This window comes from Manis javanica, chromosome 6 (assembly GCF_040802235.1).
Source record: "Manis javanica isolate MJ-LG chromosome 6, MJ_LKY, whole genome shotgun sequence".
Classification (NCBI taxonomy): Eukaryota; Metazoa; Chordata; class Mammalia; order Pholidota; family Manidae; genus Manis; species Manis javanica.
Genome location: NC_133161.1, coordinates 113284143 through 113306901, shown reverse-complemented (window position 1 = coordinate 113306901; position 22759 = coordinate 113284143). Strand labels below are relative to the sequence as shown.

Below are 22759 nucleotides of genomic sequence, written 5' to 3'. Positions count from 1 at the left end.
CATTGAACAGTGGTTCATACACATTTTTCTCCAGTTGTATCCATGATAAGCTTGAGGTATTTACACAGCCACTGAGGTAGTCAGAAATATAAAACTAAACTATCACATGGAGTGATAGAATTATTTCTTCAGAATTTCCTTTGTAAGGACTGCACTCTTACTAGATATATAGAGTTGAAATTTCCCACTATTTTGCTATTAGAAATAATGTTGCAATAACTATCTGACATTATGTCCTATTTTTCCTCTACTAAATTACTTCTTCAGGGAAAAATATGGTATTGTGGAAAGCACATAGGTTTTAGAGCCAGATAGATTTAGGTTTAAATTCTAGTTCTACATATTAAGAGCTGTGTGACCTTAATCTTGTCAATTTCCCTTCTGTGCCAAGTCATTAATAATACTTCCCACAAGGCATGCTTGTGAGGCTTATTCAGTGCTGATGGGTAAATCAGTTTGGAGCTAGATCTGGACTTCAGGCCCAAACAAGCTCTGCTGCTTAACTTGGATAAGATATTAACCTTTTCTTCTCCATGAAATGGAAATTAAATTGTGTAGTTAATGAGCTTATGGGAAATATTAAACATACACAGCATGTTTAATATAGTGTCTAGTATAAGTAAGGGACCAATAAATGTTAGCTGTTAATATTATCACAATAATCACTGTTATAATATAAAAAGGGGGCACTTAATAAATGCTGGGTGTCCTTTCCACCTCAGTCTCCTACTAATGTGAAAAATCCCAAGAGTTGGATGACTGGGTTAAGGGTAATACATATCTTTAGAGGTCCTGCCATATTCTTCACCCATAGGATCATGTTCAACTTACAAGGCTATGAAAACATGCTGAATCTGTCCATTATACTCCAACCCTTGCCGATAGGGTTTTTTCTGTTACTGTTAAAAGTACGACATGGTGTGCTGGGGTTATTTTGTTACTTCAATTTCCATTTATTGAGGGTGAATGTTCTCATGTTTTGTTTACTGTTTGGGTATCTTCTAGTATGAATGATTTATTTCTATCCTTTGTCTGTCAATTTGCATCTTGGTATTTTTCTTAAAAGACTAAATAAATTCTTTAACACAAATATCTTCCCAGTAAGCTGGAGCCCGAGAAGTCTGACCCGGATAAAGATCAGGGGAGAGTTCTCTGTGCTCAGGAGCACTTCGGTGGGTGGGGCTTTTTCTCCTGCATGGGGAACTCAACTAGTTTCCAGTTAGGAAATAAAATCCATGAAATCAGAAAATGCATCTGTATTTGCACCTTAAACATCCATCTCTGGACATGTCTGGCCCTGCATGACACTGTAGTTCTGTATTTCTAACTATAGGATATGTCTTCTTGGTTGTCTCGTAGGCCCCTCAAGCCTATTGTAGATGTAACTGAAATCATCACTTCGTCTCCAGTCAGCAAAATTTCCAGACTTCCCCTTTGGTCCCTTCTTGCTCTAGCCAAGACTGCTTGAGACTGTTTCTCAATACAGGTATCTCTCATTTTTCAAATGTTCGTGTTAGGCCACTTCACTCTTACAAAGGACCTATATGAGTACCTGTGTTCACTAACTGAAAGCAACTCGAAGAGGATTTTCACTTTCATGAAAAAAGGTGAACAGTGAAAACAGTGATCAGTGTTTGTTTTGCAAGGAGTCCCTGCAGAGGCTGTGCATCCCGAGAAGAGAGAAGAAACACGGCGGCACCGAGCCCCTTCCCTGGGAACCACACTTGGGATTTCATCATCGAACCGCCACGGTTCTGCACTGTGCTTGTGAGCTTCTGTGCTTCTGTTACCAAGATGTATCCCAAGGTATCAGAAATGCCTGGCAAGTTATTTCTTGGGTCTGGGAATGCTAAAAAAAATTTCCATATAAATTAACAGTAATTGCTTCTTTGCTTTATGCCATTTTGGCTTATGAAAGTTTTCATAGGAACACTCTACTTTTGGATAACAAGAGAAACCTGTATAGTTTCTCACAAAAAAAAAGGCCTCCCAGGATCTCTCAGAAAGGCTTGTGGTACTAGCTCCCAAATAACAGTCTTGCATTATTAAGTCATATGTCCTGACTTCTGATTTGGAAAAAATGATAATACCTATTAAGAAAATGAGCAGAAGAGGCAATCAGGTTGACATGAAACTGAAATCAAACCCCTGAGGAGGTTTTGTCATTTTCTCTCCTGTGTGCACGTTACACTTAAGCTCCTTGGCGCCTCCGGTTAAGAGGACGTTTTTCAAGACATAAAAGACCTTTTCTGCATGCTAGAATCTGCTACTAAAACTGATGCATGTGAGCCAGGGAGCAGAACAATCCCAGGGACACTACTGATGGATATTTCATAGTAGGATCCAGGAAATAATCAAGGGAAAAGAAATTACTAGAAATATTTGCCTTGAGCATTTGGCCCAAGTGTCTACTTTCTTTAAATTATTTTTATATTTTAATGACATTTTTTAAATTGTTGGGGCAATTGTTTTTAATAGTTAACAGTATTGATTTGTCTTATGCTTTTTTTCTGTTGAGCCTCCAGTTAGGAAATAAACTCCATGAAATCAGAAAATGTTTCCTAGCCTTCCTTCTAAGGCCTAGTCCAATGGGTTTTACTGCATCTGGGTAGTTCCAGTTCCTCCTAAAATCAGCCAATGCGGTCACCATGAGCTGCTATAGAGGAAACACAGGCAAGCATCAGGTCAAATAAAAAATGTCAAAATTCCCTCGAATTAAAATTAAAATAAATAATAATTACTATTTCTAAGACTTAATTAAGGTCATGAGAAGCCATGCTGATAACATCCTAAATGGATCCTTCCTTAGTCCTGTTACTTCCTAATTCTCCTCTCAATTTCCCCAAATATATATTGGATCACTAAGAAACCCCATCCTTTCCAGATATGAGAAACACTTCCAGATATAAAGCAACCATGGTCTCTTAGTCCTTTTGGAATATGGGTTGATGACAAACTGCATACAGTTCTAAAGTTCTCCTTCCCAAGGCTGGGTGTACCTGTGCATAGTCCAGTACTTACATGTGGGTACATACATGTATGTGGGTGTGGACAAAGTGTGCTCATGGGCACACTTATGCACTGTTGAGGAAATGATGGAGCCTATTTTTCTGAAGGCAGAATATAATGGTGTGAAATACCCATCCTGAAACTTCAAATACTCATTTCTCCCCGCAAGAGCTGTATCTAGTAAGGAAGAGTGAATACAGGGAGGCCTTTGGACCTAGTGTATTCTAATTGCTTCTACAAAGTCCAACTAGGGTTTCCCTGTAAGAAGAGTATCTTTGGAGGGGAGGGGATGGTGCAGTGGGCAGTGGGCTACCTGGAAGAAGGTGGAAACCTGTAACTCACATCACCAAGAAGTTGCTCACAAAGAAAACGGCTTTCTAAATTCCAGTTGGTGCCACACTTTCTGGTCTGAGAGTGATGCCCTGAATGCCTTTCCACAGTCAACTGGAGAAGGCCTTGCAGGGTCTATTCCAGTATTGGTAAGTCTCTTTAATTCATTCCAGGACTTATTCCACATTTCCCCATAAGATAAACAAGGTTAATTTACATCCCAGGCAATTATCTCTTGATTTTACTCTCTGGTATTTATTAACTAATCCCTCACCTACAACAATGCATAGTAAGGTTAAGGGTGAAACCTTACACACCGCCACACGCGCAAGGAGACCCACCCATTCCAGCCACCCTCAGGTCCCAGTCTCAGCCCGGTTCACTCCACAAAAGTCGGCAGGTTCCTTGAGCTCCGGCCCCGGGTGGGGACCACTTCTCCGGAAGTGCCATGCCCCGCTCTCCCAGGCCCCGCCGACGGTGGACAGTGTGCTCGGCGAGGGTACACGACCTGCGGGGCCTGTGCCAACATGTGGGCGCCCCCGCGCAGTGCACCCTCCCGCCTGGCCTACGCCCCGCGACCTCCCGGGGGATCCCTGAGCATGCACAGCGCGGCCCTGCAGCCTCCCAGGCAGCCTGGACTCCCTGCGGCGGATCGCCGTGCACGTGTCCCGGCTACAGCCGGGAAGTCCTGCATGACTCACCTGGAGGGGGGCGCCGCAAAGAACTCGCCAGCAGGGGACGGTACCGGCGTCCCCACCCCGCGGGACCCGACACTAGCAGGCCAGCCAGTCTGGGAGGCAGTGTGTGGGAGGAGCAACGACCAGAAGTCCCCAAGGCCCGACGAGAGAACCCCAGCGCAGGCTCCCCTGCGACCCGTCCAGATGGCGGGCGCCCGGAGCAGGGGACAGGTGCCCCGCCGGGGCCCCGCGCCGCCCTCCGCGCTCCCGCTCGGAGCCGGCGCGGACGCGGGGCTGCTACTGCAGCCAAGCCCAGGAAAAGACAGGAAGTGGTCAGTACCTGATCCTGTCCTTCTCTGCCCTCTGTAGCTCCTCATTTCTTTCCAACACCTGAAGGATCTTCCTGGCTTCTTCGTCATTTAAGAAACTGAAATCAAACCCCTGAGGAGCTTTTGTCATTTTCTCTCCCGTGTGCGCGTTACATTTAAGCTCCTTGGCGCCTCCGGTTAAGAGGACATTTTTCAAGACGTAAAAGACCAGTTTCAGGAACTTGATCCCGTGGCCAATACTAAGTCTGTCCCCTTGAAAATCTAAAACCACAAACTTAGGGAACAGCCCACACCTACAGGGCTCATTTTGACAACACCTTAATGACAGTTTTTCTCAGTTTATCCAACCGAGATGCAAAACGAACAGCATAATGGGAGACGGGCAGCCAATCCTATTCCAAAGGGCGGGCCCTTCCGCGTCCCCGCCCCTTCCCTCCCCCACCAATCAGACTTGTGAAACTAGCCATCCCGCGCGATTCTGCCCCCGGAATGGGGCCGAGGCTTAAGGGCTGGCCCCAGCGATTTGTTTTCGCTTAGGCTGTTTGTTCTCATAACTTGACGTGAAAAGGAAAGAGATTCACGACTAATCCCTCTTTTTCAATATAAAGTCCATAGGAAATAGAATTTTGCGTAGGAGCTTTAGAACCGATACAAGAAAGACTGGAAGGGCTGAGATCCTCTCGCGGGCCTGTGGGTGGACCCGGCCCGAGGGCCAAATTTGGATATGAATTATTTGACAAGTTTCCCATCCCTCACGCACCCGAAACCCACTCTCCCCCAAGTCATTCTCACACTTCAGAAAACAAACCAACGAACACAAAACTTTTTATAATATTTTAGGAGAAGAGAGTCTGGGAAAAAGGATGGCAGGAAGCACTGTTTGTAGTTTCCTATAAGATTTGATAGTCTTAATACTGTTTCAGAGAAGTAATAAAAGAGCCACTCTCAAACACCTAATCCTCTGAACAAAGCAAAATGTAATCCTATGAAACCACAGAAACAGCTTCTCCTAGAAAGTGTTAGTCCAATATATGATGGAAATTTCCAGATATATTCATATGTATACTTAAAAAATTATCAAGCCTTTTTCAGAAAACCTGTTGTTTCTTTTGGCTTCACTTCCCGCACAATAATAATTTTGTTAGATCAACTTTCCTGCCCCATACCCTTAATTCAGTCACTTCTTGTGTAGTGGTGATCATTCCTAATATTTAAAATGTATACTTTTCACTGCAAATAAACCCAATAAAGATTTTGTGTCTATAACAAAAACATGATGTAAAAAATGTCTATTTATCTTTTGGCCTCTGGGTCCTCTATTCACTTTAATCATCATTATTTAAGACATGTCTAGGCAGATGGCCATTCAGATAACTTTCTGTGGATGTCTGTTTGTCATTTCTATGAAGCAGAAAACAATTCAGGTCTCCAATGTTAACAACACACAGAACTCCTTTATAAATAGCCCGTGTTAATGATGGTGGTTTAGGAGTGTGTTTTGTATATGATGTTTCTTTTTTCTACTCATTAATACATTTGGGACTTTTTAGTATGGGCATTGGTATGCTTTTATTCTGGTACATCAGTAAATTGATTTCAAGTATCACATACTGGTGCCTACTATAGGAAGATAGTCCTTGCCTTTAGAAGTGTATAGTACAGTGGGGAGATAACACAAACAGAAAAATGACTATATAACAAAGAAGAACAAAATAGATCTATAAAGAAGGTTCTATTAGAGCACAGATAGAAGTTTGTTCCATCCAAGTGGATCACGGGGAGAACATGGTATTAGGATTGAAATATGAGGGGTCAGATTTCAGCGGGAAGAAATGGAGGGTAGTGGAAAGAGATGTGGGAGTCTATTCCAGGCAAGGGGAGCAGTGCACCAAATAGCAGAAATACACTCTGGGAATCTTCCCATAATCCCTCAACTTCTTCAACTAATGGCCAAAGTGAGCAAAAAAAACTAGAAAGCTGGGACATACAGGGCCATATGCAGGGATTGGTAAGTGATCTATTTTAGCTACAGTATGGATTCTAAATGGGGGTAATAATTGCCCCTAGTGGAGCAAAAATTGGTTCTTAGATGGTAAAAACATACTTTTAAAAGATGAAAAACAGATATACAACTGTATGTAAGCAGATATGCAGTATATCTGTGGCGTTAACATTTCATGAGTGACAATTCAGGAAAAAAAATCCTCTGAAAGGCCCCTTAGAGGGGACAATAATGAAAAAGGTTGAAAAAACCTCTTATTGGCTAGCACATAGGACATGTAAAGAGTCAATTAGGCTGAGACTACTGAGAAGGCCAGGCTAAGGAATCTGGATTCACTGTGAGCACTGAGGAGTCAATACATGTTATGAGGATAACAATGATGCAGGCGAAAGATTATTCTGGCAGAAGCAGATAAGAAAGGGTAGAGTGAGGATGGCAAAAGTAGGTGGCAAGGGCATCATTGTATTGAAATGCTGATGAAGGAGAAAGGGGAAAGAGTTCCTGAATTAGAGCAGAGGAAGTGGCAATAGAAAAGAGGGCTGGAGTCCAAGGATAGTAGCTGCACTTGGTACCTCATTAAATATGAGGGTTAAGGAAGGAATTGCTAAGATGATACAAGGTTTCAAGAGAAGTGTGTGAAAGGAGAGTAGTCTGTTTGGTGGTGGGAGACGCATAAGGTGTAAAATATTAGGAGTTCAATTTTAGACATATAGTGTGAGGTGCCAGCAATTTGTCCACATGGAGACATTCAGCAAAAGTGAGAAATGTGGCACTGGAAATTCTTGAAAGAGGGATAGAGAAATAGATTTTGAAATCATCTGCTTAAGGACGATTGCCAAAATCCTGAGGCTAAATAAGAGAGCAAAATGCAGGCAGAGAGTAGAGGCTGAGTTCAGATCCTTGCACGGCCGCATCAGACATCAGGACCATGGCATGCTTCAGCCTGGAGCTGTGCCACGACTGGTCATAAGGTGAGAACTTTTATACTGAGAAATATGAAACCCATTGGGGGTTGCCCTGGAAAACATACAGGTGGTTTCTGTGGGAATATAAACATGGTGTGTTTAAAGAATTCTTAAAGTGTTGTTTTACGGGCTCATTCAGCCAATTCCAAGCAGCCATTTTCAACCTTAGTATTTGGTAACCCTGGCAACCTCCTGTCTAGCCTCCCAGCTAAAGAGATACTCATCAGTTTGGTTTGCAAAAGCACCAGCTAGATTGATAACAATAATCTTTGGAATCTCCCATAGTTTCCTGTCCCTCCAGTCTGTTGGCCAAGTTTACAGCACAGGGTTTAGTTTAGATTTTTTTTTAGGTTTGTTTGTGTTTTTATTTTATATATATATATGTGTGTATATATATAATATATATATATACACACATATATATACTTATTTATTTATTGAAGTATAGTTGGTATACAATCTTCTATTGGTTTCAAGTATACAATACAGTGGTTCAATAGTTATTGTGTTTATTAAGTCCTCACCTCCACTAGTGCAGTTACTATCTGTCAACATAGGAAGATGGTACTAATCACTGACTGTATTCTCCACACTGTACTACCATCCCTGTGACCAACTCATATCATGATTGAGAATCTTTGTGCCCCTCTATTCCCCTCACTCTACCCACTTACCCCAATCCCTTCCCCATGATAACCACCAGTGACTTCTCAGTGTCTATGAGTCTATTGCTATTTTGTTCTTTTGTTATGCTTTATTTTTAGATTCCACAATTAAGTCACAACATATGATGCTTATCTTTCTCTGCCTGGCTTATTTCACTGAGCATAATACCCTCTGGGTCTATTCATGCTGTTGCAAATGGCAGGCTTTCATTCTTTTTTATGGCTGAATATTTACCACAATATAAATTACATATATTTACCACTTCTTTATCTTTTCATCTTTTGATGAGCATTTGGCTATTGTAAATAATGTGGCAATAGACACAGGAGTGCATTTATCTATCTTTTGTTTTCTTTGGATAATTTCTGGAAGTGGAATTACTGTGTTTAATGGTATTTCTATTTTTAATTTTTTGAGGAATCTCCATACTGCTTTTCACAGTGGCTGCATCAACTGACATTCCCACCAATAGTGTAAGAGGGTTTCCTTTTCTCTACATCCTCAGCAACTCTTATAATTTCTTGTCTTTTAGATCATGGCCATTCTGATTGGTGTGAGGTGATATCTCTTTGTGGTTTTGCATTTCCCTGATGAATAAATAGTGATGTGAAATGTCTTTTCATGTGTCTGTTGGCCATCTATATTTCTTCTTTGGAAAAATGTATTCCATGTTCTCCATCCATTTTTTAATTGGGATTTTTGTTTTTTTGGTGTTGAGGTGTATGAGTTTTTTATATATTTTGGATGTTAACCCCTTATCAGATGAGTCATTTATGAAAATATTCTTCCATACTGTAGTAGTGTAGGTTGCCTTTTTCTTCTGCTGATGGTGTCCTTTGCTATACATAAGCTTTTAGTTTTATGCAGTTCCACTTGTTCATTTTTTATTTGTTTCCCTTGCCCAAGGAGTTGTGTCCAGAAAAACATTTCCATCTATAGAAATCCCTTTAACATATCCTGTAAGGCCCATTTTGTGGTAGGAAACTTTTAATCTCTCCATCAATCTTGAATGATAACCTTGTAAGGTAGAAGATTCTTTGTTGAACATCCTTCTGTTTCAATACATTAAATATTTTATGCCACTCCCTTCTGGCCTATAAAGTTTCTGCTGAGAAGCCAGCTAATAGCTTGATGGGGTTTTCCTTATAAGAAATTTTTTGCCTCTCTCTCTAACTGCTTTCATTACCCTCTATTATTCCTTAATCTTTGTATAATATGTCTTGGTGTTGTCTTTCTTGTTGTCTGGGGTTTCTTTTGCTAGGGGCTCTCTGCTCTTCCAGGACCTGGGTGTCTATTTCCTTCCCCAGACTGGGGAAGTTTTCAACGATTATTTCTTCAAAGAGACATTCTACCCCTTTGTCTCTTCTTCTGGTACCCCTATTATGAGAATATTGTTTCATTTGGAGTTGTTATACAGCTCTCTTAGCATCCTCTCATTTCTAGAGGTTCTTTTTCTCTCTGTTCCTCATCTTCAATGTGTTTCTGTTCTCTAATTTTCACCTCATTGATTGTGTCCTCTACTTGCAGCAATCTATTATTCATTCCCTCCGTTGTATATTTCACTTCAGTTATTGTATTCTTCAGCTCTTAGTGTCTCTTTTTAGCTCTTCTGTCTCTTTGTTGAAGTCCTCCCTGATCTCTTCAATGCTTTTCTGCAGATCAGTGAGCACATTTATGACTGTTATTTTGAAATCTTTATCAAGAAGATTAGTGATCTCCATTTTATTTAGCCATCTTTCTGGTGCCTTATCCTGCACTTTTTTTTGAAACCTATTCCTCTGTCTTCTCATTTTGTCAGGGTTTCAGTGTTTCTCCCTTTGTATTAGATAGATCCACTATGCCTCCTGGACTAGAGAATACTGGCTTTATGAAGAAGGTGTGCTGTGTTTACTCTTTCCTCACTAGTACCTGGTTCTCCTTTGTGGCCCCAGTTGCTGTTGATGGGCTGTGGATCACCTTTTCTGCCTGTCTGCTGGCAGTAGCTGGTCTGTCTGCTGCAGGTGGTAGCTCGCCTCAGCTGGCCCTTAGTAAGCCAAGCAGCAGCACTTGTGCTGGGATTTTTGTGGATGTGGCTGCCCTCTGCCTGCCCTACAGTGCTGGTGGTGTTGCCAGGCCAACAGGGTGAGTGGGGCAGTGCACAGGGGAATGTGGTGTGGGGATGGGCAGCCATCAAGGAGGAAGGAGGGCTTGGAGCTGGTTCCCACAGATGCCTCCCCAGTTGGGCTGAGAAAGGGTGGAGAAAGCTGGGAAAGCCTTCCTCTGCCTGCCAGACAGCAAAGTCTGACACTGCTGGGCTGAGCAGGCCAGGCAGGTGGGTGATACACAGGGAAGGGCCTTGGGGCTGAGCTGCCAGCAAGGTGTATGGAGTTTGGGGCTCCCCTGAGTACTTGACCAGTTGGGTTGAGGGAGGGCTAGGAAAGTGTCCACCTGCCCTTTCTTCTATGGAAAGAGCTGCATCTAATCTCTACCCCTCAGGTACCCTTCCCACTGCTGGCAAGTCTTTCAAACAGCCACCTGTGTTTTGGGTCTCAGTGAGACCAATGGAGTGTTCCTGTCCTCCGTCAGCATCTGGACTCTCATTCTCCTAGAGTGTTGCAACTGTCCCTGGTGTCCTGCCCTGCTTATCACAAGAACCCAGTGCAGTGTGTGCTCATGTTCCTGGAGCAGATCTCCAGCACCAGGTGTGCAGAGTTCCTGAGTGCTTATCTACTCCCCCACTCATTCCTCTTACTCTCTCCTATGGCTGGGGTCCTGCTTGATCATGGATCTGCCGCTTTACCCTTCTTTTGTGGTCTTCTCTTCTTCCCCAGGTGTAGGTGGTGTGTTCTGTGGTCACTATTCTAATTTTTCAGAGAATAGATTTGCAAATCTAGATAGAAAACTCTACTCTTTGAACATCTATTTTCTCTTTTGTTTTTTTTTCTACAAAAACAAGGACAATACAAAACCAACCTTATAAGATTATCATAAAAATTTACTGAGATGATACATCAAAGCAATTAACAACAAATGCTCAATAAATGGTACCTATTAATAATATTTGCACACAGAGCAAGGACATTTTAATATTGACATGGTTTGCCTTATTAGGAGTTCAAAAGAGGAAGACTATCCTATATGATCTTCATGAAATTCAAGATTGCTTTTTGTTAAAACTAAACTAAATTAACTTAAACTAAATTTTAAACCCTAACTCTTACTATGAGAAGCAGGTTTCCTTGGTGTGGTAAGGAACGTTTGTTCCAGACAATACTGATGCCCTAATTAATGGTGAATCAATTAAGTGAAAATAAATCAAAGGAATCTGCTATAACCTATAACATATAACACTGTTCTGATAATTCTAGTCAATACAATAAAGAAAAAGTAATGAGTGTAACATTCAGAAAAGAGAAAAATTGACTATAGATGATGATTATCTTCTTAGAAAAATAATCCTAAGGAAATCCACTTAAAAACTATTATAACTAAAAAGAGAATACATAGAAGTGGTCAGGGTTCTTATTTATTCAACAAATATTTATGGAATATCCAGTGTATGTTGGGAAATGTTCTAGACACTGTATACAGTGTTGAGATAAAGAATTACCCTCAAGAACATCACATTCTAATGGACAGAGGGTAAAAATAAGAAACAAATTAACATTAATTTAGAATGTGATAAGTGGACCAAAATAATAGGGTGGTGGATGGGTGAGTGGAGCTGTGTCATTTCTCCAGCAAGAATGAACAGGGAGGGCTTAGGGGAGGGGTCATTTAGGCTGAAACTGAAAGGCTTAGAAGCCAGACCCATGAAGAATTGGGAGAATAAATGTACAAGGAATGTCCTCACAGTGGCTTAAATTTGAATATAATTTGGATAAAAAATAGCCTTATTGACTATAAAATCTTTTGAACCTACATCTTCTTCATGCAAGAAATAATCCCCTGGGTTCCTTGTGCCAGGCAATGTGCCTGTGGTTCAGGGCACTTAGTGTTTGCTCAGCCTTCCGGGTGTCAGGTCTTGTGCCAGGTGCTGGAAGCACAGAGGTGCAGACAAACAAGGTCTCTGTCCTCATGGAGTTTGCATTCTTGAGGGAAGAGACAGACAATGCTTAAGTAAATAAATAAGAGACTTACCAGGTGTATGTTAAGAGCTATGAAGAAAATTAACAGGGTGATGTGATGGAGAGCAACTTTGGGGAGGAGGGGACAACTTCACACGGACTGGTCAGGAAAGCCACCCTGAAATGACACCTAAGTGGAGAGCAGGAGGGTAACGTGGGTTCAACCTTGGGAAGAGTCAGGAGAAGGGCTTTCCAAGCAGAGGCAAGTGTAAAGACTCTGGGCTGATGTCTCTGGCCCACGGTAAATACTGGGTTGGGGGAAGGTAGGGTGGTGGAGCCGGGAGAAACACCTGCAAGGAAGTTGGGGAGATGGGCATGGGTTTGATAAGGAAGTTAGGCGAAGGCACTGGAGTTCAGATCTTGTTCTAAGGGCATGGGTTGTGAGAACACTGGATGTGTGACCTTGGGTGGTTATATCGCTAACTTATCTGTGAAATGGGAGTAATAACAGTATTTACCTCATAAAGTTGTGGAATTAAATGTGATAATGTATGTTAAGGGCTTAGCACATAGTAAGCTCTAGTGAGATAAAGCATGAGATAGAGAAAACAGAGGCAAGACAGGTGTCTGACCGGATTCTGCTGTTTCCTCCTCACACCTGGCCTGCTTCTGGGATAAGAAAGAATTTCTAGATACCATTTCTCCTCTCCTTGCCCCCAAGCTAGAGAAAATCTTACTTGTGGGCAGAACTCACCTCAAGTCATTTGTAATTCAAATTGTTTTAAGTTGAAAATATTGCATGATGACATCAAAGTAAATTTATAATCCTATCATCTTAATTCAAGGACTATTTTTCCATATTTGAATATTATCCTAAAGTTCTTAGCCATATGTGTGTGTGTAAATACAGATATATAGGTAAGATAACAATCACAACTGTGTATGCACATATATAAAATAAATATTCATAACTCAATTGTAATCACTGTGTATATTCTGTTAAAGGTTTTTAATATTGCTACTGAAAGACCCCTGCTGGAGGTGATTTTACAATGTGATTCAGTGTAAACTTTAAAAAGTGTTTTGTAGATTATTGATGTTTCTACAGAAATGTAACCAGTTCTGACATTTTACAGTATTCATTCCTTAGAAATTCTCCCTTATAATGAATTTGCCTACTTCCATTGCAGTTGCTTTTCCTTTCTGAAGACAGTGCCCTTTCAATAATGATTCTTGTATGCACATCAAGGGACACTGGAAAATAAATCTTTTTTGTTTGTTGTTGGGGAATCTTATCAGTAACAAGCAGGTAAGTGGGAGCATCCACAACAGTGATGGGCTGGAGACTTCGGCAACTACTGCCGACCCAGGAGCAAAGAATATCATCCATTTTCTCAGCAGATTTTTTAACATTCTCAATAACTCACTTCTTCAAAATCAAAGGCCTCTATTTGTTTGCTTCTACATTAATAATCAGTCAAGCTTGATTTACTTTTTGAGTCCAGGAGAGTGCTCTCTAGGTAACTTGGAAGGTACGAGGGAGGTGAGAAGAGAGACCTTTCCTTCACATCCCTCACTATAGTGTATGGAGAGGTGGGGAAAAGTGGGACAGAAGGAGTGAAGGAAAATTCTCATATAGAACACTGATCTCAGCTCTTCCAAGCTTGTAAGGAATGTCCATTCAGAATGAAATGAATGAGATTGAAAGCTACATTTTCCTTTCTCCATCCACTGCACACAGCAACCTTTTTGCAACCTTAAATTAACTGGACCATTATGGTTAATTCATATACCACTTACACCAAAGCAAATGGTGGCTTAGAATAAAATGGAACTTCTGAAAAATGTGCTTTTTAAAGACATTTTATTAATACATTTGGATTTTTTTCTTTGTTATTAAAAAAATCTGGGTTTCAAAGTAGATAAAATGTTATCTGTTTAGTGTGACTAGCATAGTACCAAGATTGTCGTTCTTCAGAACTTGTGATTTAAACACGCAAATTTCCATTAAATAGAATATGATCATTTCTTGTTTCTAAATTCATTATCAAGACCAATCTAATGTCTGACTGGAAGACTTTAAGCAGAATTAACTAATCAAGTCTTCCCTAACTTAACCTCTGTAACTTAATTTGGATATATTCTAAGAACTTTTCAGTACATTTTGCCTTTATGAGCTATTTGTTCTAATTTATGGGGCCTATTTCAAATAGTACCTAAACCACACAGATTTTAGGATTTGAGTCATCACCTTTGCCTTTTATGACAGCTGTTTTGTGTTTTCTCCTGTTGTGTGTTTTTCATGGGTTAGAGCTTTATCTTGTTGCTGTAAACTGAATGTTTGTGTTCCCCCAAAATTCATATGCTGAAACCTAACCCGAATGTGATGGCATTGCAGGGGGGCCTCCGGAAGGCAATGAAGCCACGAGGGTGGGAGGGTGGCGTGCACACGAATGGGATTAGCGGCCCTCCCACCTGTGAGAACACAGTGAGAGCGCAGCAGCTTGTGGACTGGGAAGGGGTCCCCACTAGACACTGAACCTGCTGACGCCTTGATTTTGGATCAGAACTGTGAGAAATAAGCTCCGGTTGTTTCTAAGCCACACAGTCTATGGTATTTTGTTATAGCAGTCCCGGTGGGCTAAGACGATTGTCAAGTGACACGCTGGGTGACAAGTACAATGCTATCAATTGCCTTCAAACGGGATAATGATACATAAGTTTCTAAATACGAACAGTTGAAAGAATACAGAGGCTGTTGCTGTGCATTGAGAAGCCTGCTAAATCCTCCAGCTAAGTCAGTGGATGGGAAAGAATTGTCTGCAACAGAGGAACTTGCTGCAGTTAATCAAGTGTTCCTACTGAAGGCAAATATGTGCTGTACATGCTTGCTGCCCCTGAGTTAGAATGTCTAATTTGAGTATAATTAAGCAGAAATCAATACTTACTTGGAAGAGTGTAACTTCTAGGTTTTGCTAAATCCTATTAAATTACTATGTAGATGAAAATAAGCCAGTGCTTTAATTAATTCTATGTTATAATACCAAATATCACATGATGGTATGTAGCATATTAGATGTTCTTCTGGTCAAGGGGTTTACTACACAGATGATTTAAAAAAACTAATAGCATACTTTACCTAATAGTCACAGGGGAGAAAATATACTTCTTAACATCTAAAGAAATACAAACTAAGAATAGTAACCTCAAGACTGACTAAGAAATTATCATGTATATTTATGACTAAACGAGGTGCAATCCAAGCTTATAAACAACAATTTAGATAGTAGCTGATGCCTTTCTACTTCTGAGCTCTTTTCTAAAACCTTAACTCTTGGAATTTAATCAATATTTTCTCCTCAAAGCTGTTTTCTCTGGGTATAAAGAATTTTCTCTAGATTCCCAGAATTTCACATCTTTAAATAGGATAAACAACAAAAGTTATGGAAACTTTATCTTTTTCCCTAAAGTATAAATATTTGAAAAACCAAAGATAGATTCTTTACATCTCTTTCCTATTTGTTTTTAAGGCTGGTCCAATTGCAATGACACAGTAAGCATTTTTTTTTTTATTAAGGTACCATTGATATACAATCTTATGCTCAGGTTTCACATGAGCAACATTGTGGTTACTACATTCACTCATATCATCAAGTCCCCACCCCATACCCCATTACAGTCACTGTCCTTCAGCGTAATTAAGATGCTAGAGTCACTACTTGTCTTCTCTGTGCTATACTGCCTTCCCCATGCACCCCCCTACATTATGTGTGCTAATTGTAGTGCTCCTTATTCCCCTTCTCCCTCCCTCCCTACCCACCCTCCCACACCCCTCCCCTTTGGTAACCGCTAGTCCATTCTTGGGTTCCAACACAGTAAACATTTAATGTACTTCCCCTCATGGCTTGTCAAATTGCTTGCTTGAAACACTACTGCTTGTATCTGGTACCCATTTCAGTGCATGCATCCATCCATTCAGTCTGGACTTTCATTCATTCCTTTAGTATTATTGTTGTTTATTTGTTCATTCACTCATTCATTCAACAAATACTTATTGAGCATGTGTCCTGTGCCAGGCACTGTTTTTTACCTCTTCTAGTTTTCCTTTCAAATTTAATTTCCTCCAAATTCCTGCCATAGTCACTTTAAGCAATTATTTGCCCCCACATACTACACCTCTCATTTTGAAGAGTGTATCCTATATAAATCTATGTTACCCATCAATTTTCTAGGAAGACAAGTTACCTGGGCTAGAAGAATTTTCTTCTGTGTAATTCACTGTGTAACTTAATTCACTGTTATCCTTGGACTCCCACCTCATGAAAACTGCCTTTAACATAAAATTGATTATAAGGTACTAGTCGGATGAGAAAAGAAAACAGAACCCTAAGACTACTGACAATGCTGTGCTAATATATGTAGTTTCCCAGGTTGGTTTAAAAATCATATTTCTGTGGTCTGGTTTCCTTCAGGATGCTAAAAATGTTTTGGAACTAGACAGTGGTAGTTGTACAACATTGTGTATACTAAATACACTGAATTGTTCATTTTAAAATGGTTAATTTAATGTTATGTAAATTTTACCTCAATAAAAATTTTAAAAAAATTTTCCATGTTGATAAAACTGTAAACCTCTTTATTTTTCATCCCAGTATTCTGGGGAATCAATCCAAATATAAACCCAGTGTACCAAACATAATGTTATTAACTCAATCTTCTCAGAAGGTGAAGCTTAGGTTTAGTCCCGCAGGACAGCATTAAGTTAAAGGAGTCATAAACGCAAGACACAGTCCTTCCATTTGGCTTTACAGCCTGTTTGTTCCACATGATGCTGAATGCTGGAACAAATATGATCTTCACCTGTGGGTGGAGAGAGAAATTCCTAATAACAGCTAATAACCATAAGGAGCAAGACTGCCTTTTGGATTAACCTGGATGAAGAACTATTTCTAGGAGTAAGTGCAGGTTTCAGAGGTGTAAGGGAAAAAACGGCTGGGATTCTGGAATGATGTTGGGGAAGCATAACAAGGCTATCATCCATAAGTAAACACACATTTGACATGTATCTAGTGGTCCTGATCAGAAAAGATGTTCTGATAGTAGCTGATCTGTTTTAGACTAATTTCTGGGGGCAGACAGTTATTTTTGCTGCATTTAACTGGGGGAGGGACTGAATATTTTTGCTGATTAAACCTGTTTCCTTTCAACTCATCCTTCCCTCATTACCCAATCTTTTGGTATTTTCTGTATTTACTTTATGTATATTACTATTGTATTGAAATTAAAACTCAGAGAAAAGATTTTCCCACTGAGGAGGTCTGGACTCCAATCCCTCTTTTATAAGCGAGTGTCCTGGTTTATAGGTGATGGGATGGCTGGTAGCAGAAATGTCCAAAAGATGACATTTAAAGATGAGGATACTGGACAAAGGCAGAAAGAAAAGTGGTCTGGAATGGATGTGCAGGCCAGGAAAACACCAGTACCCAAGGGGCCTGAGGCTCCAGGGCCTAAGGGAAGAAGGGAATGCAAGAAGTGGCCACTGCCTCCGGTCAAGGAGGAAATTTGGTTCATGAGAATAACATCAGTTTTGGTAAAGGGGGAAAGAGCATTCAGAGAAAGTCTGCAATTGTGTAGGAAATTTTGGTAAATTTAATAAGGTTTTCAGAGGTCATATATTAAATACGTTAGAAAAATAAGACTGAGTGGCATGGAACTGCTGGGTGGAACTGAGGTGGAAGGGACTGAGAGTAAAGGAGAGCTCAGTGCATGAGGGGACATCCCCGAGAGCAAGGTCGCAGGCGTGGGGAGGGATATGGGCAGCAGAAAAAACTTCGTGGGAAAAGAGTATCAAACCACTTATCCCCAAAGTTAAAGGAGGTGAAGTTTGTGATAGTGAAACACCTTTAAAGGGGGCTTCAAGGTAGAGGATCTTTCACTGCTAATGGATTTTAGCCATCCTTTCAAAAATGAGTTGATCACAAAAACAGTGATCCTTCCTCTTGAGTTCTTCTCATCCTGCCGAAGACTCAGTGTCTGAGCAACACTAGCCTGAGGTTTATAAGTGAAAGTAATGGAACATATCTGCTTAGGTAGAACACAGGAGATATTATTCTTATAAAAATTAGAGCACATGTTATAGTCGAACAGTGGTTCTCAACTGAGGGTGATTTTGTTACCCCCAGGGACATTTGGCCAAGTCTGGAGCCATTTTTCATGGTCACAGCTGGGGAGAGGGGGTGCTACTGGCAATAACTGTAGGAGCCAGAGCTTCTTCTTAAAATCCTACTATGTAAAGTCATTTCCCCACAAGAAAGAATTATCTGGCCCAAAACTTCGATAGCACTGAGGCTGAGAAACCCAGTATTACAGTGATCTTGACTGAGAGGACCTGGGTTCTGCAAATGCTCCACTCATTGCCAGCTCTGTGTTCTCTGAAAATCTACTCAGCTTCTCTGATGGATCAGAATAGATAAAGCTGTTTGCCATGACACCGTATGGTGGACATGTATGATAATGAACCATTCTGAAGAGTATGAGGAGAAATGGCAAACGTAGTAATTCAGCATCACAGGCAGCGACTGACAATCCTTTCCCTCCCGATCCTCTTGGAGGATTGCAGCATTCTCTATGCTGGCCGCCCAGTATCTACTCTAAGCTCTTTTTAGTCCATTTTTTTGTAATGGAGAATAGACTGGTTTTCACTTGAAAAATTGCTTTCAGCATATTACTTCCGTGATCAGGAATCTGTGAGATATCAACCTCACCTTTGAGGGACATGAGACAAACATCATGATTAATTTTTCCTGCCTATGATGAAAAAGGTTGAGCTATAAATAGTATAGTAAAAACAGGAGGGACTCTATCTGAAGGCTAATATTCCATTTTAAAAATGAGGGAGTTAGGACGTAAGATTCCTAACATATTTTATTGTGGTTAACCAACGACCACCCCCAACCTAAGGTAGGGCGAACACTTCTAAATGATATGTTTCCACTGCTTGAGGGTAACCATTAGCTTGGAGAAGAATGAGACCAATCAGTTCCTTGTGTTGCGTTTATCTTGCAGGATGCCCTGGAGACAGACATCAGGAGACCACCTCAGCCTAGGCTCCTGTGGGGTAAATGGCAGAATTTCCAGAATCTCGTGCCTGGCCATAGTGTATTTACATACCAATAGGTGTTTACCACTGCAGCCTCCCGTAGCTTCTGGGGCAAGGGTTGGAGAGGAAATGACCGTTCTCTCTCCACCTTATTCCTGGTATGTAATTGGCCTGGCGACTGCCAGTCACCAAGGACCAGCCTGTGGCGTTCCCCCGGAAGCGGTGGGCAGGAAGGAGAGAGCACACCGTGGCTGCCGAGAAGCGGAACGCAGAGTGGGATTTGCTCGTGGACACCGGGGAGAAAGCACTTGGGGAGCGGGCACACTGTGGCTGTGAGGGGCCGAGGGAGCCATGCCTGACCAGCGAATTCGAGCAAGCTGTTAGCCATAAGAATGGTTTCTCACAACCTGTCCTTCCCCTGCCTTCGGTTTCATTGGATTTATAGGGGAATTTGCTCTGGGAGGAAGACCCCCTCCCCCTGACAGCTACAGCTTGGCCCATTACCCCGTTCTTGAAATCCTTGAAAACCCAAATCCTAAGTGCATCTCTCCTCTGAGGCTGACCACCCTCCCCTTTCTTCTAGTACTTCTAGTATGTACTTTGCTTTAGATAAAATCTTGCTCAGCTTACTGTGTTTTGTCTCCATATTCTTCCATGCCTCTTGGAAGGATAACAGACCCCTTTACCGGTGGTAAGTGTGTGTTACTTCACTACTTCGTTCAGTTTTCTAGACTTAAGCACAAGTCTCTCTATTCTAGTTCAGACAAATAGGGAAGGGCTACTGAGCTCTCTGCTTTGGGCATGCAAGTTCCCTTTGCCTGGGCTATCTGGACAGGACTGAGGCTATATAACCATGTTCTTTAGCAGCCTACCTGAAAAATCAGCCTGCCTGAAAAATCTCCTTTCGTGCTCTTGGAAAGTTGTCAGAACATAATCTCACTTCATCCAGTGATCTGAACCTCCTCCAAATCCTGGGGTGGTGGGGCCTTAGTTCCCATGGCCTGCAGATTAAGGCAGACACTAGATGCTAGGGGACCCTGGCTTCAGAAGTTGGCAAGGCATCTGCCAAACAGGAGTTCAGTGAGCTTCCCTCTCCTCTTCCCTGCTCTCTACTGCCTGCATGGCTGCTGCCATTCACTACCACTCTCACTCTGATGAAGTGCTTGCTTACCTACCCTCAGCCAACCTATTCATAAATTTTCTTGATCACAGTCAAGAACCCAGTCCCAGGTTGAGGTCGCACCTAGTGCACAGAGAGATCTCCCTGGATTAGACTGCCCAAAGCACCTTCCACCTCAATCCCCGGACTGCCTGCCTGTAGAGCCCCCTCTTGATCGGATGCCATACCCGCTCGTGTCTGCTGCAGTCAGGTGGCTTCCTTGGGGCTCCAGTTCTGCTCGCCCTTCTCTACCTTGTGCTCCCCTGTCTCTTGCACTGCCCCCTCTGTATCCTGCCCATCTGAAGGCTTGGCTCAAGCTAACTTCCTTTACAAAGGCCTTTGTGCCTATTCCAACGCCCCAGCCCTACTTTTCTTAAAGCTTTTTGACCTATTTATCAGTCCCACACAACTTGATACTAAATTATTCAATATTTTTAAATGTATTTTTAATTTGGAGTCTCTAATGAGATTGTAAATTTTTTTATTTTAATCCTTTTAAAGAGTTTCACCCTAAAGACTCAGATCAACTCACTTTGCATATGAAGACTTTCTCAACCCCTCCCTGTATGATTCATCTTTACTGATGACACCCTCCCTTAAGCCTCACTCTTATACAGATCTGTATCATAGCACCTAGAATTAGTTCTTCACTGCACTTTTTGTGTACACACCTCTTCCCCCTAGCTAGATGGTAAACTCAGTAAAGCAGGAATTATCTTAATTATTTTTATTTTATTAAACTCACACCTTCTGCTCCAGGTTCAAATTTTTCATACTACTTACCAATTTTTGAAATTTTTAAACCATTGAGAGCATTTCCATTTACCCTCACAAACTACTATAAAGATATCTTACATTATGGGGTTTTCGTTGTGGCAATCTAAGAGTCATCACATTGAGTTTCAAGAGAAATATGGAAGATTAGGAGGTCCAAAACAAAGGCTCTTCTCCAGAAATACTTTGAAATATGAATGAGAGAGTTAACAGAAGCTGTTCCAGACCATAGACTGATAGAACACATGTGTAAATATAAATGTGTTTATAAAATATATAAGCATAAATAATTATAAATTTTAAACATTACATGAATTTTGGACCCCATATAAGTATATATGGATTCTGTAACAATATAGAATATGGTTTGTAGACAAATAATATATTTATTATTTAAATATAAAACATTACTAAAAGAAAAAATTACTAGTTACTAAATTTTAGTATTAATATAAAAATATAAAATTTTACTAGTGAAAATATCACTATCTGACATAAGATTTTAGAAAAAGGGAGGAAGAACTTTATTTCTGTTTGTTGCCTTTATTTGCTTGCCACACACATGCCTTGAAGAGCTGGAAGAACTGAGATAGAAGGAAGAAAGAACTGTAGAATTTCCAGTCAGTGCCAACACTGAGAATGAGAATTAGTTTTAAAACTTAATTAGGCCCTTTATTTATTAAATCCCGTGTGGTTTCTCATGTGGGGAGAATATGGATTCAACTGGAAAAGACTTTCATAATTTTTCCTCATTCAGTATAAAATGCCCTCCAGATAAAGCACTCTCACTTCCATACACAACTGTACGAGCATCAAACAATTGGAAACCATGCCATTGTTGGTACTTACATCTGGGCGGCTGGAAGTGATGGTGCGACTGGCATGGTGGCTCTAGAATGTGCTAATTGTCTTTGTCTTGTTTGGCTCACATATATATATATGCATGCTCTTCTAATTTGCATGCATAACTACCTTAATGCCAGGCAATTAAGTACTTTCCTCACACAGTGACTTATACATGTGAAGAATCCCTCCCCTTCACTAATCTTTCATGCCTCTGCCCATAGTTAACATCAAACAAGGTCCCATGAGTCTGCCAACTGCCTTCTCTTAGATCAAATCTAGGGACATATCTATAGCCCTGGGACTCTGTCCTACTATTTTCCTGATCTCTGCTCTATGAGCCAATTTTTAAATCTGTCCTCACTGAAGAAAGTTGTATTCTGGGATTTCTTGCAAATCATACATTTCTAACTGGCCTCAGTCCATGATTTTATTTTATCTCCTTTATAAATTAGTCTTTCTCAAAGGACTATCTGAAGATCAGAATTAGCTGGGTTGATTGCTAAAAGTACAGATTTTTGGGCCCATTCAGACCTAACAAATTGGAATCACTAGTGGTAACCAGGAATCTATGTAATTTATTTATGTTCTATTTTTTAATTGTTTTTAATTATGTTTTATTTTTATTTAATTTTTTAATGACACAAAACTTACCATTGTAACCATTTGTAAGTGTAACTGTGCAGTGGCATTAAGGACACTCACACTGTTGTGCAGCCATTACCACCATCCATGTCCTGCAAAACTGAAACTTTGTCCTTGTGAAACACTAACTCCCCATTTCCCCTTACCCGAGCATTGACAACCACTGCTTCACTTTCTTTCTGTATGAATTTGAATACTCCAGGTACCTCATATAA

At 40.8% G+C, this 22759-nt stretch overlaps 1 protein-coding gene across 6 annotated transcripts in view; it reads right to left on the bottom strand.

The window, feature by feature from the left end:
* Positions 1-21939, bottom strand: part of POGLUT3 (protein O-glucosyltransferase 3) — a 137229-nt gene extending 115290 nt beyond the window's left edge. For 2 of the 6 annotated variants that reach the window (XM_073239278.1, XM_073239279.1), the window contains exon 1: positions 4357-4706. In XM_073239278.1, the coding sequence (XP_073095379.1) occupies positions 4357-4475 (119 nt within the window). In that variant the 5' untranslated portion in view covers positions 4476-4706. Of the gene's footprint in view, positions 1-4040; positions 4314-4356; positions 4707-21905 lie in introns of those variants that run through there. The other 4 variants (XM_073239281.1, XM_073239295.1, XM_073239294.1 and 1 more) reach the window with 4 other exon arrangements.
* Positions 21940-22759: the final 820 nt, after the last annotated feature.